At 33.8% G+C, this 21,660-nt stretch overlaps 4 protein-coding genes across 6 annotated transcripts; 3 read left to right on the forward strand and 1 right to left on the reverse strand.

The window, feature by feature from the left end:
- The first annotated feature begins 32 nt into the window (after positions 1-32).
- On the forward strand, positions 33-2,848 carry LOC147908512 (uncharacterized). The gene is made up of 3 exons (XM_087409193.1): positions 33-417; positions 1,627-1,776; positions 1,900-2,848. The coding sequence occupies exons 1-3, from the start codon at positions 237-239 to the stop codon at positions 2,133-2,135; spliced, it is 567 nt and encodes a 188-aa protein (XP_087265319.1). The 5' UTR covers positions 33-236; the 3' UTR covers positions 2,136-2,848.
- Positions 2,849-3,195: 347 nt separating this feature from the next.
- Sin1 (SAPK-interacting protein 1) lies at positions 3,196-6,401 on the forward strand. The gene is made up of 7 exons (XM_011064811.2): positions 3,196-3,453; positions 3,825-3,965; positions 4,152-4,426; positions 4,611-4,780; positions 4,852-5,145; positions 5,422-5,663; positions 5,768-6,401. Exons 1-7 carry the CDS (start codon positions 3,381-3,383, stop codon positions 5,959-5,961), a joined length of 1,389 nt encoding a protein of 462 aa, XP_011063113.1. The 5' UTR covers positions 3,196-3,380; the 3' UTR covers positions 5,962-6,401.
- On the reverse strand, positions 6,190-7,628 carry LOC105151226 (hypothetical protein). Of its 2 annotated transcripts, none has more exons than XM_011064810.2 (2): positions 7,353-7,628; positions 6,190-6,845 (listed from the first exon to the last, which is right to left on the reverse strand). In XM_011064810.2, the coding sequence occupies exons 1-2, from the start codon at positions 7,414-7,416 to the stop codon at positions 6,415-6,417; spliced, it is 495 nt and encodes a 164-aa protein (XP_011063112.1). In that variant the 5' UTR covers positions 7,417-7,628; the 3' UTR covers positions 6,190-6,414. The 2 variants fall into 2 exon arrangements, with proteins under 2 accessions (XP_011063112.1, XP_011063111.1); XM_011064809.2 differs by having other exon boundaries at positions 7,299-7,610.
- Positions 7,629-9,624: 1,996 nt separating this feature from the next.
- LOC105151228 (uncharacterized) lies at positions 9,625-19,486 on the forward strand. Of its 2 annotated transcripts, XM_087409191.1 has the most exons (9): positions 9,625-9,852; positions 9,964-10,534; positions 12,549-13,042; positions 13,322-13,501; positions 13,588-13,722; positions 14,033-14,280; positions 15,864-16,646; positions 17,037-17,336; positions 17,479-19,486. In XM_087409191.1, the coding sequence occupies exons 2-9, from the start codon at positions 10,333-10,335 to the stop codon at positions 17,612-17,614; spliced, it is 2,478 nt and encodes an 825-aa protein (XP_087265317.1). In that variant the 5' UTR covers positions 9,625-9,852; positions 9,964-10,332; the 3' UTR covers positions 17,615-19,486. The 2 variants fall into 2 exon arrangements, with proteins under 2 accessions (XP_087265317.1, XP_011063114.1); XM_011064812.2 differs by having other exon boundaries at positions 9,625-10,534.
- Positions 19,487-21,660: the final 2,174 nt, after the last annotated feature.

Here is a 21,660-nt window from a genome sequence, read left to right on the forward strand (position 1 = left end):
TTTCTCTGTCCGTCTCGATTCCGTTATCTTCCTTGCTTTTTTCCCTGCCGAGCTTATAAGTGATGACCGCCGTCGCGTTGGGAACCAGTAATCACGTTGGATTATTTCGGAATAGATCCCGAAGTCAAAAAGAAGCTACTCACGACGAGTCACAAATAACAAACAAATAGCGACGTAAAGCGGAAGTATAGTCTCTTTCGTACATCGACGACAAAGACAAGACTTTCCTTTGGTTGATGAATCTTACCGAGACCATCATTGTTGGCGGCTGCCTGAGGCTTGAAGCTTCCCGGAGGATCGAAATTCGAAGGACAAATCGAGACAAGAAAAGAGGAAGCACACCGAAGGCGAGCCTGGCGATAGAAAGACAATTTACGAAAAGGCAGATAACGGAATTGCTTTTCGAGAATTGCATCGGTCAGTTGGATTTGGCGAAAAACGTAGAAAATATTTATTCATGAGAGCAACTTTAACAGCGTTTGCGAACTCCTTTGAGTTTTTACGAATTTAAAAAGGGATGAAATGCACATTTAGATTTTAGAGAACAAAAAGAAGAACAAATAAAGTATATAAAATATAACCAAGATAAATTATGTCAACTGGGCGTGATTGCGATTTATTATTCCTATATGAAATGGTGCTTTGACATTTATAATATTATAAGTAGTGAAGAGGCGTAATTATCTTTATGATCAAAGATCACGTTTTGTAAGTTGGCGAAACAAAATAAGTAGATTGAATTAATGTTAATATTTGTATTTGTTATTTACATTTATTTCGCAATGGATTTGAAACTTGGATATTTAGATAGCAACAAATTCCTACGTTATTATTGAATATAATTTTTTTGTTATATATTTGTATATATTGTTCTGCTAACTTAATCTTCCTTTAGCGAAACATATCATTTTTTAAGAAAACTTACAGAATAAGTTTTTTCCTCTGACACCTTTTCAGTAACAAATAAAAATATTAGTTAGCAGAATTGATTCTACTCACTTTGTTCCGTTTACTTATAAGACGTACGAAGATCAAAGCTTAATGATATAAAGGCATGATAATGAGACATAAATAGCTATGAATGTATAAGAAGATATACGTAACCCACACACATGCACATAGATATAATATACACTATAGTTGTACACAGCACTCTGATATTGTTTTGATTCACATGACTAAATTCGAGATATATGTATTTCCTCTTTAAACAACATTTAATACTTGCTAAATTATTGCTAAACTAATTTTCTTTTTTGAGATTAGTAGGATTTCTTGAAGTATTTTTTGATAGTAAAACATGCATGTATCGCAATTATTGCATACATACATATTCATTATAGACGTAACAATTTAATCGATAAAATTCAAATCGTTATATCATTAATTACTAGTAATTTTAACTTGTTATCAAGAAATATCTTAGCATAAATAATGTCAATAATAAAGAGCAAATCAATTCATTAGTTACTAATATAAATGTTTTATATAGATTCAATTATTATGAAAAGTATTATATATGAAATATTGATACTGTAGAACATATCAAACTTTAATCTATGTACAAGAAACATTAATTATTTAATCGTTACAATAAATTAATTATAATAACATTCAATTTTGTAGACTGTGGAAAAATGGCTTCCATTCCGCAGAGTGCTTTCGCAGTGTGTAAAGTTCGCTATAACGAGGAGCAAACTGTTTCTATGATGAAGAAAAAAGAAAAAACTGAAGAAAAGAAGGAAAACGTATTCAATCCGAGGCCTCCTCTAGAGGGTAAGTAAAGAGTTCTTATTTGGTTTCACTATTTTTATAAATTCAATTTCCGTTCCAGACGGATACACTTCAATTTTTTAAATTTCATTTATACTTGTACATTTGATTTTTTTTAATATGTAGGTTGGGAACTAATGCCACTCAAGTACAACAGTAAACTGATGAATAGCATTTGGGGCTTGTACAATCGCTATTCGGTGCATAATTTTAAGAAGAACACTGACGCCGAGAAGGGGGCCCGCGGTGGGATGGCCGTGGCAATCTGGGGCACCATTTTCGAGAACCAGCCCTCAGCCAATGCCGCCGTCATCGCCACCGTGGAAGCCCCACAGATCATAAGAACCGGAAATCGCCTTTAAAATTTTAAATGCGATGCTGCCAACTGTAACTTCAAAAAATTGAAAAATAATAGTTGGGAATGAACAATTTATATAATTACAATATAAAATGGGATAATGAATAAATATATGTATATATATATATATAACATATTTTAAAAAATACGTATATACGAAAGATATATTAGTAATTATACGTATATACAAATTTTATTGAGGCTCCTAATAGCCATTTTAATGTTTACACTGTGAGATTTCGCCTTATAATTTGTTATTATCATACAATACTATTTCAATATCATTGCATATAACGCGTCGTTGTAAAATGTTATTCATTTTGATTCTAAAAACCAGGCTGTTGTTTATATCTATAATAAGGCAATACAAAAATCAATTGTGTTATTTGCAACGCAATAGTCGAGAAGGACTTTGTAGCAGTATTTAAATGTTTATTTTGTTTAGGAATTTGTTTGAGATCGATTCAGTTTCTGATCGATTAGTCGGGAATAAAAACTTTAAATGATTCCCATTTTTGCAGATAAAAATTTGCGTGAAAACACGAATCTTGTCATATAGTGCGAAACACAACTATATATTGTACTATATTTGTGAAATATCGCGAAATATCCACTTTACATGTACACGTATAGTAATTGATAATGAACTATGTGATCGCTTTATGTATTATTGTAATAAAGTAAATACTAAATAAATAAATTAACATTAATAAATTACATTTGTGTCAAACATTAATATAATATATTATATAATATATTATATAATATATCATACAATATATTATAGGACTGTATATATGTGTGTAATAACATAAACTATAGAAATCAAAGTCTTAAACAATCTAGCTAGATCTTAAATGCTTGTATGATTCTTGTGTGAATTTATATTTAATATTTCATTCTGTACCAAACAACAAAAAAATAAAAATTTCTGTCGATGTTATAACAAAATACTAGAGATATTACTTATTTTCTCAAGTTAATATTTATTAAATTAATCGAAGTTTAGTCGAAGTCATCTACAATCCCTGATGTCACTGACTCAACTACTATTATAGTTACTACCTGCCGGCAATTGTAGCAACCTAGCAAACTTCATGACGTTCCATGTGACATATTGGACGCGGAAATCAATCTTTTGATTTGTAAAAAAGTTCGATCGGAGTCGTCGAGAGCGCGTTTTATCGAGACGTAATCACATTTACTAATATAATGGGCGTCTAATCAATAGAGAAAAAGGACGAAAGAAATGGCTCTCTACGACAATCAACATTGGCTTTTGTCGCACATCAGAGACAGTTTTCTCGCGACGGACGACACAGGTATATACTTCTGATAAATTTAGGTTAGAATCGTAGGCAGAGATATTACTTCGATCCGGAAATATTCTGAAATAATATTTCCGATGATGTCGATGACTCATGCTTATTCTAAGATAAATTAAATTAAAATTAATTGTTCCTATATTAATGTGATTCAGTAAATAAGCCAAATGCCTTAAGTATTTATTTATGTTCTATATTACAATTAATTTATTTTGAATTGTAATTTATTTATTTTTTGCTGTATATGTCTTATATTACTCTTGGGCTGTGTTCTGATATACATTGTCATTGTTGCAAATCTATAATTTATATATACTATGTATTTTCATATTGATAATAATGTATCAGAACACAATTTTGATTGAAAGGTATGTGCGACATGGTGATACTAGGAGAAGATATTCCTAAGCAATTGAAGAAAAATGGCACCCTGCAATGTTATCCTGGTATGGAAGAAAGTGATGACGAGGATTTAGATGTGATGGCAGAATCATATGACATACAAATGGGTACATACTTCTGTTTTCTATTATTTTATGTAAGAGTATCATGTAAAATCCAAATTGGAATTAATTCAGTTAGAGTCCATAAAATAATTTTTATAACATAATTTATTATAATTAAAACTAAATTAAAGTGTAATTAATTCTATTGAATTGCTTAATTATTATGCTTTTTTTAATACGTCGTTCTAGAAATGCCATTCAGTCACAGACAGAGATCTAATACTGCACAAAGATTAGAAAAAATGGATATAGAAAGAAAAAAGGCTGCCAAAATCAAGCATGTTAAATGGGAACACAATCTTAGTGCTGTGACACCTGCAGATCAATCAGATCTATTTCAAAGAAAAGATTTTCGTAGGAAAACTCCACTTAAAAAAGGACAATCTCTTTTATCGGAACAACTTGAAAAATGTCCATATTTACCACCAAATCCATTTAAAGAATATATCAAATTTGATGGCGACGTATGTATCTGTTTTCTATTTCCTTCAAAAAGTTCATTTCCAAAAAAAATCTCTTAAAAGATGAAAATTATATATTACAAGATTTAGCAAAAAAAATTGAGATTATGCATTATAAAATTATTCTTATGAGCTTCATTCTTAAAAAATATGGTTTTACAATATTCAAAAAAGATTCTTTACGCAGACACAAGTGAGCGTTCCTGTGAGAAAGTACAGGATATTCATGTGTATGTTGCCGAAAGAGGACAGGACGTATCCGCTTCAAGCAGCAGTGATAGTAACAGCACGAGTGTTGGACTTCATTGGGTTGATTTGCTATAAATATGCAATTGAACATCCCGACCATAATTTGAAGTCTGTAACAAGTTACTTTATTGCTAGAACGCATATGACTTATTCATAGTTCCGTCGGCCGTTACTTCCAGGGAGGATATTTCACATTATGGACTGTACATCACTGAGGATGACGGTGAGATAGACTGGGCCTTTCCTTGTTTAGACCCACACGAAACTATCTCCAAATTCGAATTCACTACACTGGGCTTGATCGAGATGAAGCCAAGTGATAAAGCACGATACAACACAATAAGTTGCATTGAGAAAAAAGATGAAGAGATCTTGGACGGTAAAGACAAGGAGCAGGAGGAAGTTGCAAAGGACTTGGCCAAGATGGAAGGTCATACTACTGCGATGGAGGCGCCATTATATCAGTCATATAGGTATTTCCTTAATATATTACATACAATATCATATCAAGTTTTTTATGAAATAATTGTTAAAATAAATACATTGAAATAACAGCAAATAACATGTAAATAAAAATATAGAAAAGTGATGAAAATTAAAGAAAAGTGCAGTGTTGAAAACATATATAATAATTAAATTGTAATAAAGCAACAGAATAATATAAGATTCATAATTATCGTTGTGTGTGTGTGCGCGCGCGCGTTCAGATTGTATTTTTTTAAGAATATTCAAATCTCCAAAAATTACAGAGTATATATAATTAACAAAATGCGAGCAAAAACTGAGATTCATCTTGGAATATCGGGCGAAAAGATAGAGATAGATCCAGTAATAACAGGCAAAGGTGCTGCTAGATTTTGGAATAGACAACGGGCAGTCAGTTATCACATAGACAACATCGCATGGTGCGAAGTGACCGAGACTAAGGGATCGAAAACTATATTTACACTGGTTTATACTCCACAATCCAGCGCTCCGGATAATATTCTGAGTCAGTTATTTTCTTTTTATATAATTATATATTGATCATTTCACTTTATGATAAAAATTAATATTTCATAAACTGACGTTTTAAATTTACTGATGGTGCTATAGGTCAAAGTCATTCGCTACATCAATCAGCATCTTTCAAGAATCATGATTTCGAAGCAGATTCAGTGACGGCTGAAGAGATTGTACGAAAAATTAATCACATCCTAGAGCTACATAGCAGTCAGTCAAGGAAGGAATATCTCGCACAGAAAGAGAGGAAAGCAGCAAGAAGAAAGAGCTTCCATCTGCATAGATGACAGCTCTATTGGTTATTCCGTACAATCTTAGATTATTTAAAGCATTGAATATTAGTATATCATAAAACGTGATCGTAAGAGTCACTCTAAGAAATATCTTTTCATACAACCGAGTTAATATCTCGAATTTTGTTGAACGTACCAGAAATGGCAGGAGAGAGAGAGAGAGAGAGAGAGAGAGAGATTTTTTCCATATTTCATAGATATAAAGTTTAATGCTGTATAATATTGGTAAATTATTTTGTATTTATTATGTTTCATCTGGTATATATATAATTATGAATGTAAATGTGCCACAATCACACAAATAAGTATTGTATAATCAATCGTGCTTAGTGTTGTCATATTTAATTAATTTAAGTGTTATTTATATTTTTATTATGAAGCTCCTACTATCTGTAAATTTGTAGAATTGAAAAAATAAACGATTCCTAAAACTATTGCTGATCTGCTTCATTGTTCTGAGATTTCAATAACATTTACAGTGGCCTTTGATATATTATCCTTCATTCTTTCCACGAATTTCTCATTCAGTTTATGTATGTGTTGACTGAGCTTAGATATTTTTAATGCTACATCTAATAATTTCTGACTATTTTTGCAGATGTGTTCATAATTGGGACGTGTCAAGACAAAAGTTCTTTCGGCTTCTGTCAGTATATTTATGTCGAGAACCTGTCCCTGTCCCTCCATGCTTGTTTTCTGTTTGGTCAAGTTCTTCCGTTGAGCTTTGCGATTTCTATACTCCTGTTGCCAGTCCTTTCGCTCCTGCCTGAGTTTATCTATATATTCCCTCAGATTAAAAGTCTCAACAGCATCCTTTGCATTGCATTCTTTTTCTTTTTGGTTTGGTCCATTTCCATTGGTTATAACTCCATTGTCATCTAAAAGACATATTTTGTTTATCATTATAATATATTAATATATAAGTAATTTCATATTTTACATGGAACAAATAAATACAAAATAAATTTATCTGAAAGAAGATATAACTACAGTTACTAGAGTCGGTTTCTTTTATGCTTGTTTCCATCAATGTAGATTAATTTTAATCTCAGTTCAACTTACTCTTCGTCTTTTTCTAATTCTAAAGATTAGAAAAAGACAAAGAGTAAGTTGAACCGAGATTAAAATTAATCTACGTTGGTGGAAATGGACATTATAGCAGTTTTTTAAATATAGAAATTAACATTTTAAGAATAAAATTATTGTTCGTAAGAAATAATTATATTTATAAAAACTATATCGTTAATGGAGATAGACCTATTCCGATCCTCAATTATTTTTAAATTAAATATTTCGACACAAAAATTTTTTTGTCACTTCATAAACCTAACCTTTTTGGTGATCGTGGGCTATAGAAAACCGCGCGTGGAAAACTGATGACCTACGTTTGTAGATAGTTCTTTCAGAATTAAAGTCCTCATTAAAATTCGATACATCAACTGTAGTCATTATTGGGTAATTTGTTGTAACAAAGGATCATTTCTCGTTAATCGTGTTTACTTATATACAATATTCGACGGAATAACTTTTGATAACTTTCAAATTTCAAACAACTTCAAACGAACTCCAAACTTCGGCTTGAACCAGCGGCATCTGATTATTAGATGCGTTCGGCAATGTAAATCTGAGATGCAAGCTAGTAAATGGCGAGCTTGATCACGTGATCTTCGAGCAATCCGAATGCCAAGAATTAATTTCGAACGCTACAGAGCTGTAAACTGTTCTTTAAGGTTAGATAAAATGATATTGTTTATTGAATAAACAAAAATATATTATATGAATAAATAAAAAATATTAATTGAAAATGTCTTTCGCTTTATTAGAAACTGATAATAGCCTTATATATTAAAAATAGATCGTTACACATAAATGTAGCAGATTTTCATGCAAGATGTGTTTTCTTAAAAGAAAATACTACATTGCAAAATAAATTTCTGCAATTTATAAGTTATATCACTTGATTTATATTCATTAGAGTCTTTAATATATTAATACAGTTTGATTTTATTTCATTTTAAAATTCGGTCGTGTCATGAAAATTGTTATAACGAATATATTTTTAAATCAGAATTATATAATAATATAATGTTAACGAATTCATTATATAAAAATAATATTCACATTAATAATAATAATAATATTAAACAATAATAAGTAAATTAAAAATAACAATTGATTAAATACTATACGAAAATTGTAATTGAATAATTATGTATGAAAAAATAATATGTTGCATGAAAATTGTAAATGTGAAGTTGTAATTTAATAATATATGCACGCACGCACGCACGCGCACACACACACACACACACACACACACACACACACACACACATACACACACATGCATACTTTATTATGAAAATTTTTTAGTAAAACTTAATTTTATTAACCCTTTGCCCTACTTTTCTCTTACAAAATAAAACAAATTAAGCTTTGTACGAATGACATACTACAGCTCTCACCTGTGATACTCATATATTTGACCCGATTTCTTTATCACAAATCTTACACATATTATAAGCGAAAGGGTTAATTATATTTTATGGAAAGGAGATCCAGCTAACCTATGAGGCTTCGCATAATAAAAGGAACAAGGAACAGAGAACAAAGAACAGAGAATAAGGAGCTCCGCACAATAAAAGGAACAGGAAACAGAGAACAGAGAATAAGAATTTCGACCTATCAGAAATCATGTATTGTGGAATACATAATTTCTGATAGGTTGAAATTCTTATTCTCTGTTCTCTGTTCCCTGTTACTTTTATTGTACGGAGCCCCTTACCTAATCAGCAATTTCAACTTAATGAAGGCAGCCACATTCCTGGTTGGAAACCGACGAATGTGCATTAAAAATTGAAGCATAAAAAGTTTAATGTCCATACTATATGTACTTATATTGTGGTTTTGAGTCCATTTTTTTCATGACCGGCCATTTAAGTTTAGTTTCCTTATTTCCATGACCGAAACCAATATATATAGTGACAAGATTCTAATTCAGCTGACAATTCAGTAGGAAAACAAGCATTGTGTGCCGCTGGCTTTAGATTCATGATAAAAAGAAATGGAAGAAAGTCAAGCTTTAAGGGATATTGAACTTACACATCAGAGTTTGATTAGACAGTTCATTATTCCCTGTTGCCTGTGTCTATTGCCTATGCCTGTTGTGTTTAAGCCTTTAAACACAATGCGAAGGAATAGCGATAACGATAGGAATAAAGGTGCCTTTTCATGCTGACGCTCGACGCTCATTTTTAGCGTCAAAATAAGTCACGTGACAAAAATTGACGAATATTAAGCGTCAATTTTGATTACGTGGCCTATTTTGATGCTGAAAATAAGCGTTGAACGTTAGCATGAAAATGCACCTTAACACAATTTCAACCACCTATCAGAGGCGCGATTTCGTAACTGTCGGTAGGCGTGTAAAGATACGAAATCGTGAAGAATGGAGCATTCTTCATGTAAAATTGGTATGACTTACTGTGCAAACTACGAGAATGATATCGTTAAAGTCACTAGACAGTCATTAACACAGTATCGCGAATTGCCGCCATTTTGATTCCATGACGTGCGGTTTATTCAAAACTTTAGTCTCTTTCGCTGCGGTTTTTGCAATTTTCAACAGCAACCGAGCATTTTCGATAATAACACAATCAAGTTCTTCTTCTTCTTCAGACTCCTGTATCGATTTCCGATTTTTTAACAGAATCAGGTTATGATAGCACTTCGATGCTATTTTGGCTCCAAATGCTAATTCAGTGAATTTTCTTATCGCGATACTTTGTTAAACTAGTGACTTTAGATGTGAAACGAAAGCGACATCTCAATTGAACTAATTCAGATGACCACTTTTGATCACGTTTTTTGACGTGCCTTAGCCATGTAAGTTCGACCTTCTATTCTCTATACTTCATGATCGGAATACACGATTTCTGATAGATTGAAATCGTTTATTCTCTATTCCTAATTCCTCATTCCTTCTATTGTGCGCAGGGTCTTCTATTGTACGGTGCGCATGGTCGAGCAACCATTGCACCCATTGCTTATATCATGTGATCCTCACGCACCTAGTTCGCTACTTCCGGAAAGTTCAGACGGCGCTGAGAATCGTCCCCCCTTTTTTTCAGGAGGGGAGTTTGTACCCCCTGCTGCCAAAAAGGGGCAGCGCGTAAAAGAGCAGCAAAGAAGTGATGCAAAAATTGTCAAATATCGGGCGCATGACGGCGGTGTGGCGAACCCGGTGAGCCTGGCGTTGGTGGTGGAGTGCGGCGTATGTAAAAGAAAAAAATAAAAAGAAAAAGAAACCAAAACAAACACGTAGCCGCGTTAGGCAGCGCCGAGGAGTCACGGCGTGCGAGCGCGATGTCGAGCACCCTGGAGAAGAAGATTATGAATCTGGAGGAGCGGTTGCGAGCGGAGAACGAGTCGCGGGAGCGGGACAGGCAAGTCGGCGGCGACGTTGGCGGCCCGAGCATGGGGTTGCACTCTTCGTCGTCGTCGTCATCGTCGACGGCGGTGGCGATAGGATCCGCGTCCAGCCCCGCGCCTCGCAGACCACGGCAACGTAAGCAGCTTGCTTTAAATGCGTGTAAACATCCCTGCGAGTCCGCTCTGGAACCTTCACTTTCTAAATGGATATGATCCATCTCTTTGACGATGCGTTTACCATGATTTCATGTGTACAGGTTATGTTGACCGTCGGACTGTTGATCGAACTTTGATGTCGATTCTCGCTCGCTATTTGATTTATGTCTATTTCTATCAATGTAGATTAACTGTAATCTTTATTTAATTTATTTTTTATTTTTTTCTAATTCTTAGATCAAAGATACAAAATTATAACGAATTCGAGCATTAATCACTTGCATTAGATTAATGCATAATAAAAGTTAGCTGTAGACATGATAGTTTGCTATATACATGAGATTAGCAAGTTAAATGTAAAAGCATATAAATATTTTTAACGATTACATAATGCAATAATGGTATTGCGTTATTTAGCGGAATATTAATGTATTATTTTAATGTCAAATTTGATTATATTACCACTGCATTTACAAAGCAGTTTTTAATATGTACTAATCTAGTGTAGTACGAGTTACCGAATTTATCGTCCATAAGTTAAATTGAGATTAATGGAATAAATTTGATTGGGGGGATGTCAGTTTACACTCAGTACATATTAAAGCTATTATATACAAATCGATGTATATTATATACATGAAGATATGTATTTAATATAAATATAGAAACTAATTAAATCACAAAAACTTTAATATATTGGGTCATCTAAAAAGTATCCGTGGTACTTTGTCACTAGATATATGACTATCAACACACATCTAGTGACAAAAACCGTGGATACTTTTTAGATGACCCAATATATGCTTCTTATTATTGTATATTATTTGGTAAAATATATATTACATTCAAGATATTTTGTTTTCATGTTTAGATTATGTCAGTATATAATGGTTTTAATATACACTAGTATGTCCAACTGAATTTGCTTAATCTACATTGATAGAAACAGATTTTTTTGCTGAATAACATTTAGATCCTAAGCTGTTATTATTGTAATTGAATTCTTATTATACCGATTCAAAATGTTCAGACATGCTAATAAGTCACATAGTAAAATAAATATCATAATAACTTTTAGAGGAGAAAGGATATGTTAATAGAGCTCAATGTTAAATATTAGGAGTGTGATTATTAGTAGTATTTAAGGGTTTTGCTAAAGGTAGCATTAATGCCAATGTTGTCAAAGACATTTCAATTACAGCTATTATTTCTTAATGTTTTAATACTCCATGATATTTAATCGTTTATTAACAATAGATGTAGTAAAAATCATTTAAAAAATGGAGTTTTCTAAAAAGCATTTTCAACATGTGTTGCTTTTGTTTTTTAAAGAAGAAAACGGTGGATGAAGGTCATAGAATTCTGATAGAAACTTTGCTCCATTAATTAAGACATGTGAATATTAGTTCTGTCGATTTAAAAGTGGTGATTTCAATATTAATGGCAAAAGTTGGAAAATGCAGATTTGCAAGCATTTGATAATCTAGCACAATAATCTAACACAATTCATTTCAAAACTTGCCAGAGAATTAAATGTTGGTCATACAGTAGTATTTATTAAGTAGTTATTAAACGTTTACGTGATGTTGTTAAATAAATCAGTTTTTGAAAAAAAACCCTCAAAACTATTATAAATCACACTCCTAATATATAATATATGTAGTGTTATAATATAAATCAATGCTAATATGTATAATTAAATGTAGAACACATATTGTAAACATATAATTAAATATAGGATTAATAAGCTCAATATTAAATGAAAATGTATCAATATTAAATTTAAAAGTTTTCTACAAGTTTGATGTTAAATTTTTTGAAGAAATATTTTTTCAATGTTGAAAATTAAGATTATTTTTTATTATTAAAGCAAATGTAGACTTATTTATACATGCTGAATATAAGGAAGTTATGTTTAATTATAAGAAAATAGCATAGAGAATGGAAAGAACTTAACATTATTAATTAATATTAAAATATTATGCATTTCTTAGTTGTTGGGGACATGGGTACCCCGACACGACTTAGAAGACAGCTAGATCTGCCAGTATCGCAGATAACACCGCCAAAGATGCATGATAGTGAAGTTGAGTTAAAGCTGCAAGAGATCATGAAGATGAATGGTATCCTGAATATCAATGGCCAAAGGTATCAGACGGATATGAAAGATCTGGAGCATTTGGGTGAACTCGGTAATGGTACCTGTGGACACGTTGTTAAAATGAGGCATAAGCCGAGCGGCGTAATAATCGCCGTGAAGCAGATGCGTCGCTCCGGGAACGCGGAAGAAAACAAGAGGATAATCATGGATCTCGACGTCGTACTCAAGTCGCACGACTGTCCATACATTGTGCAGTGCCTGGGCTGTTTCATCACTGAATCTGATGTTTGGATTTGCATGGAACTGATGGCGACGTGCCTAGACAAATTGTTAAAGCGTAGCAGGCAAGCGATACCAGAAGATTTTTTAGGAAAAGTTACAGTAGCAGTAAGTTTCTTTATCCTTTTGTTTATAAGATATTTTATGTCCTGAGTTCCATAATTGCTATCTTCAAAAATCTTAAAAAAATTATAGGAAAGAAGAAGATACATACCCGAAAGAAGATAATTTTATTTTTATTATATCATTATTTTTTAAGTTGAACTTTGTAGTGTCAATTTTTTTCTTTAAAATTTGATAGATTTTAAATATGTTAGATTATGTTTTCATAATTTCGAAATTATTGGAAAGACGACTTTACATTGTGATACATTTTTTTCTCTGTAGACAGTAAAAGCGTTGTCGTACCTGAAAGAGAAGCATGGTGTAATACATAGAGACGTGAAACCTAGTAATATATTACTTGATGAGACGGGAGGAGTGAAACTTTGCGATTTCGGGATTTCTGGCAGACTGGTCGATAGCAAAGCGAAAACGAGAAGTGCTGGATGTGCGGCATATATGGCTGTAAGTAAATATATATCACAATACAGGAAAATGTTTAATGCTTTTCTAAATAATAGAATAATTGTGCTTTTTTTATCGTTATATAGCCTGAAAGGATAGATCCACCAGATCCTACTAAACCGGATTATGATATAAGGGCAGATGTATGGAGTTTAGGCATTACTCTAGTGGAACTAGCTACGGGAGTATTTCCTTATCGAGACTGCAAGACTGATTTTGAGGTAAAATTTCCGTTGAAAATTTGATTTTTAGATTTTTTTTCTCTATTGTGAACTGTACTAAATATGCGTAATGAATTATGTATTGAAAATAAATGAATTGTATATTAGAAAGTTCTTTTGCTTTTAGTTCTGTATGAAACTTTTATTTTTAATATAATTTTCTCTCTCTTCTCTCTCCCTCCCCTGCTTTCTCTTTTTATCTCTTTCTGTATCTTTTGAAAACAATTATTTTGTGATTGGATAATTTCTTTCAATATGACTCCATTTACATTGTTTCATACTTATTATTTTATTATCCTACTCATTGTAGGTACTGAGCAGAGTAGTACAAGACGATCCTCCGTCTCTTCCGGCGGATGCACTCTTCTCCAAGGAGTTTAGGAGTTTCGTCAGTTGTTGCCTCACAAAGAACTACAAGCACCGGCCAAAGTACCACAAGCTTATGGAACATGCCTTTATTCGCAAATACGACGTTCTACAGGATGGCGAGACAAATTCCGCCCTAACAAACTCAGGCTGTCAATGGTTCGGCAAAGTCATGCGGCAGTTAGAACCAAGGTGAGAATCAATAATATTTGCTAATTGCTATTTGCTGTATGCTTTTCTTAGATTAGACATAATAGTTAAGATGTTTAATATTGTGATAGGAATGATAGGATGACATAATCAATTAAGAATGCTAGCGTAACAGTGAAATCGCGAACTTTTTAAACATGGCATGAGATTCCTGACTAATAAAGATACTGATTTCTGGTTTGGTTATCTATTTTTTTTTTCGTCTTGGTAACAAGGTTTAATCGCGTTTTACCAATGATTTTTTTCGATTAAAATTTTATGCACTTAATATGTTGACGATCAGTGAGTTTTGGACCGAAGAGTTTTGCGAATTGGCTTGTCGTTGAATGTTAATGATTGTATAAGATGTCTCGGAATTATGGCGTCTTTGGCTTTCAGCCAGCGGATTCTCTCTCGTTGATTGCGCGTGTCGACTTTTGCAACTGAGGAATGATCAATTCACGAATTTGTAGAAAAATTTGTCGAATACAAACTGTATACTGATATACTCCCGGAACATCCGGTATATATTTATCTTTGATACAGCTTTGCAAAAAAATTGACTTTTACAGTTCTTTCTTTCGAATTAAAAGTTTGCGTGCGTGTTGAATTGTGTTGCAGCCTTGAGCTTGAGGGAGGCAGCGCGGCGTAGCATCCTCTACCTCTCTCATTCCTTACTCCTTTCCTATTTCCGCTCCTTCCCGGACAAATTACCTGAAAATCCCCGAAAGAGATTAAAAAAAAAAAAAGAAAAAAAAAAGAAAAACTATCCTGCTACTCAGGGTATCCAAAAATCTGCCCGATTTTCATTTCGAGTTGTTTGGTTTGTGCACGCGCCTGTTACACACCCCACCTTTCAACCCCTATTCACGGTAAGCATTTTTTATTTATTTTAATGTATTTTCGTTTCTTTCTTTTCGCCTATTTTTGTTGCGTTTAGCGTAGCGACTCGCAACTCCGTCGCGATGCACGCATAATTTTTCCCTGTGCACATGCCATTTTTCTTTTCTTTTTTTGCAAATTGATTTTGTAAAATGAATTCTTGACTATTGCAGATCGGGGACGAAATTGCTGCAGCGAAATTAATCGTGACAAAAAGAATTATGGATTGTACACAAGATATCCTAATTATAGAAATTTCACAATCGTATCATTTACTTCTTTTCTTAATTTTGTCAGTAAAATTTTTATAGAATTTAAGATTTCTCATCATTTTGATATAAAGTTTTCGCCGTAAGTGATTTTTTTCCGTGACTTACATGACGCGAAAAATTCTGATCTCGCATGAAGACGAGATTTTCTTCCGGAGGTTTCCGGCACGATTTAAAGACGATTTAATATATCTTATAATAGAAAACTTCTGTCCTCATCTGCGTTTTACCTAACAATTAACGATTAACGCTTTGCTCTAACATTTATTAACTTTTCTAGACTGAGGTTTTTTACAGAGCCATCAAGATATGATTATAGGATGATGGTGGTACATACGCATACCGAAAGAATCAAATCGCACTTTTGTATTGAAGGGAAATCAATCATATTCATAAATCTATCCTTCAGAAAATTTTATTTGAATGACGATTCAGTTCCAGATTACCAGGATGTCAGCAGCAGCGAATTTCGGGTCATGTGTCCCTGAAACAGACAGCTCAACTTCGAGCGCAATCCGAGGTGCCAGCCTTCTTGAGGAGCAATATCAATAGCAGCTTCAGAGAATCGTCGAATTGTGGCTTTTTGCCATTTCATCAGCGTTCCAACAGCGAAAATGGCGCGAACTATGTGCCCTACAGTCCGTACACTCTTCGTCGGAAGGAGATGGCTCGACCGTTCTCACCACCAATATCTAAAGACGCGGCGGATCAGCCGGAGCCGAATCTGCCGCCGCGACCTTTCTCGCCCTATCGCCAGCACGAGCAGAGCATCACCAGGCACGATTACAACTCCTCGAATCGCTGCTCGACAACAAATGGTCAAGGTAGACAAGAGACGATGACCACGACGACGACGACGACGAGACCGTTCTCTCCTTACAGGACTCAGGATTCCAGTTTGGACAGCAATGGTCGATCATACTCCCCGTATCGCAATAGCCGTTACGAGGAGCGGGACGGTGGCAACAAAGCGGACCGATGGCAGGGAGGCGTTTCAAGGTCGTTAAGCCCTTTCACCAGAGACTATTCGCCCTGGCGGCGGGAGAACGTTGATCCGCCTGGCGTTATTCAGCCACCACCTGCTACGTATGATAATAGCGGCCGTTACTCACCATTTTTGCAGCGTCTTACGCATCCACCGTCACAGCAATCTGCTGCACTCCAAACTTATCCACAAACTCAGAATATCTACGGTAGTCCGATGATCAGCCGCAAGAGGTAATTTGAATATTTGTTAAAAGACCTGAATTTTTTGTGATTTACTTACAAAATACACGCACATGATTGTCAGAATTATTTTTTAAGACACTGTCATTTAGAACTTAACATTTGAAGTATGATGAGTATGAGCTACTTTATATTTTTTATTTCTTTCATTTGCAATGATATTTGCTGGTTGATCATATGCACGACCATGTATTGAATGCTGTATATTTATTCTTATTTATCCTTTATTCATTCTTTTAAACATCTATTAGATGTATTATTTAATTTTAATCTAATCATTTCTATTCTTTATTATTTTTAATGCAAAAGTCTATTTTTGAATCAACTTCATTTAGTATAAATGTTATTATCCCCTTTTACATCAAGTTATTTTTTATATAGATTTCCTTCGGAGCCACCGCCGCAGGGATCCCACGGTTCCACTAGTCCACAGTTGTTAATCTCCCGTTTTGCGCATCAGTTGAAACAGGAATCACCGCCGTCATCAATGGCGATGCCATCGCAGCAGGTTGTTAGCTCAAAGGAGTCCGCGAAGAAACGCTTCGCGTCGTATGTACGTCTTAGGCTCGGCAGCGATCGCGCTCCTTCACCGGAACCACCGCCGAGATTAAGTCGTGGCGAGTCCCCGCTTGCTCTTAGGAGGAATTTAATTGAACAGGCGTCTCCTTCTTTTCCGCGAAGGTGCGCATTTCTTCGCTTTTTGTTTGCCTTTTACTTGCTATAACTTCTTATAAGATTATGAATTATCATCATTGATCTCTCTCTCATTTTTTCAATAAGATCAAAAAAGAATAATGTACATGATAATTTGACTTTTTTTTAGGTATGTCTCACCTTCTCCGCCTCAGCCGCCGCCTAGGAGATTGTCGGAAAGCAATTCCGTGCCTGGTAGCCCGCAACATGTGCGAGCTCGTCTGCGTTACACACCCGAACCTCAGAGGAGACCTCCGCCACCATAACCCACCGCTACAATCATTAAGCCTTATTATTCCTTGTTGGTGCCATATGTGACTACGGATACTCGGACGACGATCACGTGCACCACGTAGTAGCGAAGTGCATCGTTATCCAACGATTGCGCGCACAGAGCGAGTTATAGAACATGTACACAGACGTATACACAACGTGTTCTGAACATTGTAAACCAAAAGAAAAACATACAGAGGAAACAGAGAAGCGTGTCCTTAACTCGAGTCGCCGCGAATTCGGAGTCGTACGTGAGTCGAAGACTTGTACGGGAACGTCGATTTAGCGTGCGAAACGGCTGAAAACGCAGGAAAATATTTCATCTTGATTTGATATTCTCACGCATTTGGATTCCCGGACGCTTCGAACGTGAGAATTGCCTTGCCTTAAGATATACGAGAACTTGTACTAGCTAGTATAAATATTTCAGATCTCTGAAAGATTTCCGAGTATTTCAGATCGAAGAATATTTTCTGAATTTCTTATTGCTAGGATTTAGGTAAGAGTGAAACGTCTTTTTCGAATTTAGAACGCTTCACACGCTAAAGTCGTTGTAAACGTAAACTTCTGCACGGTCGAGTAGCCTTTAGCTAAATCGCGTCGACCATCTCGGTTTGATGTGCAAATAATTGGAATGAATTATTTTTTACAAGATAGTTGGGGGAAAAAAAGAAAAAATGGCACAGGTCAATCCTAAAAAGAAAAAAAAAAAAGAAATAATTTCACTACAAATTGTCGCCGAATTCTTTTGCCTCGATTGTTCTTCTAAAAAAAGGAAGCATTCAATTAAGAGGGATTGTTAGGATTAATATAACCGAGAGTGTGTGTGATCGGCGCCTCGAGGGCCGTGTACACACGTTTTACATACGTGAGGAGATCATTCGCGGCGGTGAACGTTCTCGCGACGTTTGCACGGCTTTTCTTCACCGCCGCGAAATACGAATCGATCTTCAATAATCCTTTTCTCGACGTGTATTTATAGATAATACGCAATGAGAAATACGATGCTCAACTTTTTATATCGTTTGCGTATTTAAAAAAAAAAGTACAGCGACGGAAAAGTGCGGCATTAATCGCGATGTTTTTTCTACATCAGCCTCGACACACATTATATATACATACATATTTATATACATGTGTATATATAAATATATATACACGCACACGTGTGTAAATATTTATAATATACACAATAGAAGTATACACAAGAGAAGTATATGGCATTGTGCCGCACGTGAAAAATGCGTAAACCGTTCCTATCGCTTTTCGTTTACGCTTCATTCTGTCATTCTTTAAGAATTTTGTCAAGGGAAGGAGAGACAACATAAACGCAACGAAATTCGCTCTCTTTTCTGGGACGGCCTTGCGGTACCTCTGTGACTCGAATTGTAGTCTCACGGTGACTTCTTTTTCACATTTTACTATTAATATTAATGACTGTTATTAAAGCAAAGTTAAATACGAGAGCGAATCGTAAGTTCATGAGTGTGTCCAGTACCGATAGTCCAACCGGGAGGGATATTATCGTCCACACTTAACTTTTCTTCGTGATGAAAAAGGGGGAAAAATAACAAAAAACAAAGCACAATGTCGCAGTAGCACGTCTCGTAGAGTTCACGGAGGATGAATTGTATATTACTCAATCAACAGAGCGTGCAAGGCGTCACCTCACACATATACATACATACATACACAAACATCAACATATACACTACACATATATACACGGTTTTAGAATGTTGTAATTATTATTTTTAATTAACATTTAATCTCTAACTACGTTCAAGTCTACACTCGTAATCACCCTTTGTCATTTATTTGACAAAAGGATCTGTTGCAATGTAAATAAACTTATATTTATACGAGTTATTGCGTCTCTCTTCATTTCCTTTTTCGCACTTTAACTCCCGTTCTCCAAATACATTTAGAGTATATCGGTAGTATTTTTAATTTGGGTCGTACCCAAATTTCAATTTCAATTGACTCAATGTATTCTATTCGTTGTTTAAAATAATAAAAAGAATTATGCAAGTCACTCAAGCAGAGTCTTCACTGATTATGATGGATATATATATAATTTTTGACTTTTCATCATTTTTATTTATGTGTCAATAAGAAGAGTATAATATTGAAAGAAATTCCTTCTTAATTTAATTTATTATTAGACCATATTATATATCATTATGTACTTATTGTTACTGCGCAAATAAGTAATTATCGTCAGGTATTATAATTATCATAATGTTGAATTAGATAAGAATTTCATTACGACTTAGTTTGATTTTTGTTAAAATAATCTTAAAAAGAACGTACGTTATTTTCGAGGTTAATGTTATTTTTGCAATATCATGATTTATCAGTTGTAGCCTAATTGATATCTTGCAATTGATAAATATTAATCCCTTTTATGTGTTTTGAAAAAATAAATATTTTTTCTAAATTAAATTTTATAGATTGTAGAACAATTATTATCATTGTGTGCTATGCTCTATAAATTATTACGACATATAGATAAGAATTTACCATGACACACTTTAATTCTTATCAACAACATTAAATTCCTCTTTTTAAAAAAAAAATCAAAGTAATGAAAATATAAAAAGCAAAAAAAAAGAATATAGAGAAAAAGAGATTCAGAAATATTTATATAGTTCTATCTTTTAGAAATTATAGCTATAACTTAATTCGTGGAATAAATTTGTGTTGGTTCTATGTTTATGACATTACGTAATATTACATAATAAAATATATTATCATATAATCTAAAATATTATGTATATATATATATATATTACAATAATTATATAACATAATAATATAGTATATAATTTTAATATATTGTATAATAACAATACACAGGTATATGAAATATTTCATAATTTTTATGAATTAAATCTTTTATCTCATTTAATATCTAGTATTATTTTACGTTCAATAAGTACGTAGCAGCGTAAATCTTTGCCTGCAAGTCCTTCCCTCCATTTTCCCGATGCAATCCCTTTCGAGAAAAGAGTAGATCGACCCTGTTCGTTCGAATAATATTTTTTTCTTCGTCCTTCAATATATCTATAATATATGAACAGCATTCCTACGCGGCAGCGCCGGGTATTCAGTTCGGAGCGTATATATTTTTATCGTATCATGCCACGTAATCTCTAAGCAGATCTTTTTTTGCTGACGGCTCATGCGCATTGAAGCGCCGATGAATTTTCCAGTTTTATGCCCCGCCATGTTAAGATCGCATATTAATTCTCATTCTTTCGCAAGAGAGCCGATTGAAATCTTGTGTCATTCCATGGTCGAACTTTATAATGTTATCGCATTATGTAGACTTCACGTGTGCGATTTATTGTCAATAATGCGGATATCCTCCTAGATACACAGTAGAAGTCATCGCCCGACTAAGTATAAACGTTGAGAAGACAATGAGAAATAAAGACATGCGAAAGTCTTTGAATCGAAAAACATAGGCATCTTCTTTTTAATTAAAAGTGAACTTCGTGCCCTTTTCTTGATCCACGTTAGAAAAAAAGATAATCTGTGTACGAAAATTTTAGTTAAAAAGGATAGGTTTATTGATATGTAAAAATCTTTCTATGTAAAAATCTATTTGTACAATCACGGATAAATAAATTCTCTCGATTTCGAGGATCTTGAAACTATGTGCAGGAACCTAAATTTTTCGAAAATATACATTTTCGCGATTCATCTGGAATTATATGGAATAAAGAATTACATTATACACGATTAATAATAATTTTATCGCTCAGATATGAGTAATGATTTTATTTACGAGCAAAATCGGTTGGCCACAACAAGAGACTTCGTTATTCATACAACTCGTTCATTTTAGGTCTGGATTGTATTGACTTATGACACGGAATAGAGAAAGAGAGAGAGAGGGGGGGGGGAGAGAGAGGAGAGAGGAAAGACGAAAAAGAGTTAGCTGTAAATGTACGTTTACTTCTTAGTTTAAATATCAATGCAAATTACATGTAACTATTATCTGTTAAACACTATTTATTCGTTTTAACTAATG

Source organism: Acromyrmex echinatior, chromosome 9 (genome assembly GCF_024713525.1).
Source record: "Acromyrmex echinatior isolate Ae372 chromosome 9, ASM2471352v2, whole genome shotgun sequence".
Taxonomy (NCBI): Eukaryota; Metazoa; Arthropoda; class Insecta; order Hymenoptera; family Formicidae; genus Acromyrmex; species Acromyrmex echinatior.

Bases quoted from the DNA above. Each gene is read 5' to 3' on its own strand.
- Sin1 (XM_011064811.2), top strand. From the start codon at position 3,381: ATGGCTCTCTACGACAATCAACATTGGCTTTTGTCGCACATCAGAGAC. The intron at 3,454-3,824 runs GTATATACTTCT...TTTGATTGAAAG, and splicing joins TCTCGCGACGGACGACACAG to GTATGTGCGACATGGTGATA. The intron at 5,146-5,421 runs GTATTTCCTTAA...CAAAAATTACAG, and splicing joins CCATTATATCAGTCATATAG to AGTATATATAATTAACAAAA.
- LOC105151226 (XM_011064809.2), bottom strand. From the start codon at position 7,416: ATGACTACAGTTGATGTATCGAATTTTAATGAGGACTTTAATTCTGAA. The intron at 6,846-7,298 runs GTTAGGTTTATG...TATGTCTTTTAG, and splicing joins AGCCCACGATCACCAAAAAG to ATGACAATGGAGTTATAACC.
- LOC105151228 (XM_011064812.2), top strand. From the start codon at position 10,333: ATGTCGAGCACCCTGGAGAAGAAGATTATGAATCTGGAGGAGCGGTTG. The intron at 10,535-12,548 runs GTAAGCAGCTTG...TGCATTTCTTAG, and splicing joins GCCTCGCAGACCACGGCAAC to TTGTTGGGGACATGGGTACC. The intron at 13,502-13,587 runs GTAAGTAAATAT...ATCGTTATATAG, and splicing joins GATGTGCGGCATATATGGCT to CCTGAAAGGATAGATCCACC.
- LOC147908512 (XM_087409193.1), top strand. From the start codon at position 237: ATGAATCTTACCGAGACCATCATTGTTGGCGGCTGCCTGAGGCTTGAA. The intron at 418-1,626 runs GTCAGTTGGATT...TCAATTTTGTAG, and splicing joins GCTTTTCGAGAATTGCATCG to ACTGTGGAAAAATGGCTTCC. The intron at 1,777-1,899 runs GTAAGTAAAGAG...TTTAATATGTAG, and splicing joins TCCGAGGCCTCCTCTAGAGG to GTTGGGAACTAATGCCACTC.